This window comes from Mus pahari, chromosome 13, assembly GCF_900095145.1.
Source record: "Mus pahari chromosome 13, PAHARI_EIJ_v1.1, whole genome shotgun sequence".
Classification (NCBI taxonomy): domain Eukaryota; kingdom Metazoa; phylum Chordata; class Mammalia; order Rodentia; family Muridae; genus Mus; species Mus pahari.
The window spans coordinates 44,587,693-44,593,167 of NC_034602.1; the positions used below are offsets into that span (position 1 = coordinate 44,587,693).

Consider the following 5,475-nt stretch of genomic DNA (forward strand, 5'->3'; position numbering starts at 1 on the left):
CTTCTCTTCTCCTCTAGCTCCTGCTCCCTTACCCTCTTCTCCTCTCTCCCCATTCCCCTCCCCCTTCTCTCTCTACGTGCTCATGGCTGGCCTCTCTCTCTCTCTCTCTCTCTCTCTCTCTCTCTCTCTCTCTCTCTCCCTTTCTGTCAACTTCTGTCCCCATGAATAAACTCTATTCTATACTATACTATTGTGTGGCTGGCACCTCAGGGGAAAGGGATGCCTCAGCATGGGCCCACAGAGGCACCCCTTTCCCCAACACCATGTGGTGCCTCCACCAAACATAACCCTTCTTCCTTTCTTTCTTTCTTTTCTTTCTTTCTTTCTTTCTTTCTTTCTTTCTTTCTTTCTTTCTTTCTTTTTTTTGTTTTTTTGTTTTTTGTTTTTTGTTTTTTGTTTTTCGAGACAGGGTTTCTCTATGTAGCCCTGGCTGTCCTGGAACTCACTTTGTAGACCAGGCCGGCCTCGATTTCAGAAATCCACCTGCCTCTGCCTCCTGAGTGCTGGGATTAAAGGTGTGCGTCACCGCGCCCGGCTCTTCCTTTCTTTTTATAAAACACAACAGTATCTTCAGAGTCTAAGTCAACACTAAAACTAAAAGTTGGGTCTTCGGATTAACTGACCACACACCTGAACTCTACACTGGCTTTGAGTTTTTCGAAACCAAAGAGCTGTGGCTTGGAGCTGAGACAGAGGGTTAACTGTCTTTTGTCTGCCTCATAGCCAATGTATACAACATGCCCAAATGAACCAACCAAATTCCAGTCAGTGATTAGGCTAAAAGATGACTGTCAACTTGACTACATTGAGAATCACTGAGAAGGTTGGTGAGCACAATTCCGTGGGCATATCTATTTGGACATTTCCAGGAAGAATATTGGAAGGGAGAAGACCTACCCTGAATCTGGGCAGAACCATGCCATACCAGGGGCCTGGACTAATGAATGGGGAGAAAGCCATCGAGGGAGCTGAATTCACTGCTCTGTTTCACCACATTTTCCCTGACCTGACAGACTGAATGCATGAGGCAGAATAAACCCTTCCTCCTTAGTTATCTGTGTGGAGTTAATTGGCCACAGAGACAGAAAAGTAACTAATACAAGTCACGGTTTATGTGTGTGGCTGCTTTTGCGGTTTCTCTAAGGATGAACGCTCACCATGTGTGGCAACAAGAGGCCATTTGAACCTCCCTGGGCATTGGATGTCCAGCTTTGAGCATGAATCTTTCATACTCAGAGTGTTTACAGCAGGGCTGTCACCACTGGTTACCCTAAAAATGGTGAAATGGCCTGGTCTCTGTAGGCTCATTGTAAACGAAAACCATGTCTGAACCAGAGGAAACCAACTGAAAGACGGCCAGGGTTCCAGGCAGGAAGGGAAATGGTGTAGGGACCCAGGTGGGACTGAAATCCAGACTTTCTGCAGAAAGAAGTGGTATTCCTTTGCAAAGCTCATTTGGCCCTGGTCCAAGTTGCTTCCTCTAGATGCCCAAATCTCTTGGTAATGCCGCCAGCCATGGTTCATTGCATTCAACTTGGATAGATACCAGGCCCAGTCCACAAACAGAGAGCCCTGCTAGCTAGAAAACTGGATAGGTACTTTCTTGGGCATCAGGAATTTCAAGAAAGGTAGACCAGGGACCGAATCTCTCAGCACACACTTCTCATCACTTTCCAGCAGCAGGTGGATTTGCTCCCCTGTGGCTGATGTGGCAAATGAACACCAAATAGGACTTAAAAGAATAAAAACGTATTTTCCTGGTCAGAGAAAGCAGATGTCCGGAATCGGTGTGCCAGTGGGTACTACTCTAATCTCTGGTAGTGTTCATAAGCTTTTCCTCTGTGTGTCTGTCTTCCTATAGCCTTCTTCCCATGTCTCAGTGTCTCGAGCCTCTTCCCCTCCTTTCTGGAAAAAAAAAAAAAAAAAAAAAAAGACACTAGACATTGGATCAAGGGCCCGCCCTAAACGTAAGATGATCTCATTGCAAGATTCTCAACTTCACAATATCTACAAAGACCCTACTTCCAAAGGTAAAACGTATCAATAGTTACTAGGTGCTAAACCTCAGCCATATCTGTGGGTGTTTGGGAAGCAAAATTCCATTCATGGCAATAAACTGAAGACCCAGAAATCTGCCCTTTCATAAGCATCCAGAATGACTTCGATCTTCAGGCCTTGTTTTCAGAAAGCTGATCCATTTGCTTGAGATCCAAAGATGGATTAAATATGGCCCCCTGCCTTGGAAGGCCTACCATTTGATAAGAGATGTAGACAAATCATATGAAGCACTGCCTCATACTGCCAAGCAAGGTGCCAGGACCATGCAGACCAGGGTTCAAGTCCTGTCTCCTCCACTTACAGCAGTGAGGCTTAGAGCATACTCCTTGGCCTGCCTGAGCCCTGATTCCCATCCTAATTGAGAGGCGATTCCTGTATAAATTGTTGTCGAATGGGGTTCAACCGCTAAGGAAAATATGGCTTTCTGTACAAAAACTGACATGGAGGGCACAGTCAAGAGATGGACAATAATACCAAAGGCAGAAAACAAATTCTGCTCATGCTCACACTGTAGGGGCCTTTAATATACATCTATGAAACAACGAATTCCATTATTTTGTAGCATGTAGCCCATGCTAGCTAGGAATATATGCAAAATTATGAACTTGAGGCTATACATTTTTTTTTTTTTTTGGTTTTCTGAGACAGGGTTTCTCTGTGTAGCCCTGACTGTCCTGGAACTCACTCTGTAGACCAGGCTGGCCTCGAACTCAGAAATTCACCTGCCTCTGCCNCTGTCCTGGAACTCACTCTGTAGACCAGGCTGGCCTCGAACTCAGAAATTCACCTGCCTCTGCCTCCCAAGTGCTGGGATTAAAGGCATGCGCCACCACACCCACATTTTTATAGCACAATTGCATGGTTCTTGAATGTTATAACGTCAACAAGACTTTGGGGTAGATGGGACAACTTTTAAAAGACCCATTTCAGGATCTATGGGCTTATTTAGCCAACTTTCATCGATTACCTTCTGTATATGGAGCTCAGAGTATAGGCTTTGGAGAGCCAATTAAAAAGCACAGCCTAGCTAGAATACCACTACCATGCAACGTGGTCATTCCAAATAAACACCTGGCACTGGGTGGCACCCTGGAGGGACACGTGGTACAATTTAGCTTTGATTACAGTCCCTTTCTCAAGATGTTTTTCATTGTTTATCGAGTGGCTTTCTTCCCGGACTGTACCAGTAAACCTCATGTGTTTTCCGAAGGCAGGAGGCGCTGAAGTGTCTCCTGAGTCGGTGACCACTGAATTCTAAGAACAGAATAGGGTAAGTAATTTCTTGTTTATTGTGTATTTGTTTGGAGGGAGAGTCTTAGGCAGTTTTGAACTCACTATGTAGCAGAGGATGGCTTTGAACTCCTGATCCTTCTGCCTCTACCTCTACCAAGTGCTGGGACCACAGGCGTGCATCCCCGGGGCCAGCTAATGTGCTTGACTTGGAATGACCATTCTCAACACAGATCTACCGGAACAAGAATACTGAACCTTGTAAGTCAGAGCCCAGTACTGAACCTCCATGGAGAGCCCCCTACCTTCATCTTTTACTGCTATGGATGATTCTGGATGGGGCCCAGAGCTGAGATTCCCAGTGGATGTATTCCTGGACATAAAGCCAGACAGAGAACATAGAGATGGGCCATGGGCCGAGACATAATCCTTTCCAGTGCTAGACCAATGTTTGAAGGAACGAAACTAAGTGACTCTAAGTGGTGGCGTTCACTGATTGACACACACTGGGTGTTAAGAGGTTTGATAATGGAGGAACCGTCCATACAGGTGAGGGAGGTGAATGGTAGCTTGCTAGGGGAAGGAAGACATCACTATCCCTCTCACCTGGAGACGCTAGCGGCCGGACCCGAGCCAACAAACTGGGTAGATTAGAAAGGAGGCAGCCGTGACTGCCTGGTACAAGAATGAGGCAGGCGAGGCACAGAAGGGTTGTCACTTGCCCAAGGTTGCTGCTGGTGGGTGGCATCATTGGGATTTGAACTGGAACCTGTTGGGTCGCCCCATCATCCATAGGGTATGGATATAGCCACTTGTTTCTGGTACCACAGAGCACTCAGGTTAGCAAAAGTCTGAAAGCTTCCTTCTGGCCCATTCACAGGGGAGGGCGTGGTGTTGTCTATATCCACTGGTCACATCACCTCTGTACCTGTCTCGTTTTTTTTCCTTTGAGAAATGAATGACTTCACTACCTCACACACACATAGTAGGTGCGGAAAAACAGGAGCTCAGTGAGTGGAGTAAGTGAACACATGAACCAACCATTGCAAGGATGCCAAACTCTTTCACTTAAACCGCTGCTCCAAGTCATAGCACCTGCCCAGTTGTTACCCAAGGGCCCGGATGGTCCCTCGGGCGTCACCTTTTCAGCACCAGGAATCATCCAATCGCTTGCCTCCAAAACAGTGGTGACTAGGCAGGCAGGTGGGGCTTGGCTCTTTCCCCTCCCGGATCCCAGGGCTTCTCATTCTCTCCAATCCTAGGCCAAACACTGGCGAGCGAAAGGCCCCTCCCCAAAGCCTGGCACCAGATGGTGCGGGCGGCCGTGGCGCCCCCGCAGGCCCGAACGTGCGGGTGGACCGTGCACCTGCAGGTCCTGCCGCGGCCACCTGCTACCCGGGCTCGCAGGGCTCGGGGACCCGCTCCAGCGGCTTCGGAGGCCGACCCGGAGCCCCGGCCTCACCTCGCTCACCAGCCCCTGCCAGTCGCTCTCGGTCCGATCGCCGTCCATGTCCCCTCCGGCTTGCGCGGGCGGGCTGCACAGCCGCCTCCCTTCTCCTCCTCCGGCTCCTGTCGCCGCCGCCACCCAGGCCCCGCGCAGCCCGGAGAGGGCCAGGCACCTCCGAGCCTCCGCGCCGCCGCCTCCCGCGGCCGCCCGCGCCGCTGCCTCCACGTCAGCCTCCGCGGAGGAAGGGGAGGAGGAGCCGGGCCCCAACCACTGCCCTACAGTGGCTCGGGGCCGGTGCCAGCCGCGGCACCCCGGGGACCCCAGGCCACCAGCTGTGTCTCCTAGGGAAGGGAGCCTGCGTGTGAACCCCCACACAACCCCAGACTAGAGCATTCCCAGGCCTGTGGTGAGGGAGGGAGGCTGGCGAACAGGTGGGTGTCACCCCCACTCTGAGAAGCCAAACTACCCCATCCAGCCATCCCCAGCCAGGTCAGGCTTCTACCATTGAAACTGATGCTCCACCAAGGAAAGGCCTTTCTTTTCCCTGAGTACGGGTTGGAACAACTTTGGCACGCAGTAGATGCTCTGCATATTTTGGTCGAGCGTATGAATGAAGCTCACCATACTGTACACTTATACTGATTTTTAAAGCGACCAACATTTCTTTTTAAGTATCTGATGTCGTATTAGAACGCAAGTACAAAGCTTGAAAATAAAACTCTAAATTCTGAATAGGGCCA

The 5,475-nt window shown here is 49.7% G+C and overlaps 1 protein-coding gene across 2 annotated transcripts in view; it reads right to left on the reverse strand.

The window, feature by feature from the left end:
• Ccdc149 (coiled-coil domain containing 149) overlaps positions 1-4,928 on the reverse strand; it is a 94,094-nt gene extending 89,166 nt beyond the window's left edge. Inside the window, exon 1 of one of the 2 annotated variants that reach the window (XM_021211093.1) lies at positions 4,751-4,928. In XM_021211093.1, coding sequence (XP_021066752.1) covers positions 4,751-4,798 — 48 coding nt within the window. In that variant the 5' untranslated portion in view covers positions 4,799-4,928. The remainder of the gene's footprint in view (positions 1-4,750) is intronic. The other variant, XM_029544906.1, reaches the window with a different exon arrangement.
• Positions 4,929-5,475: the final 547 nt, after the last annotated feature.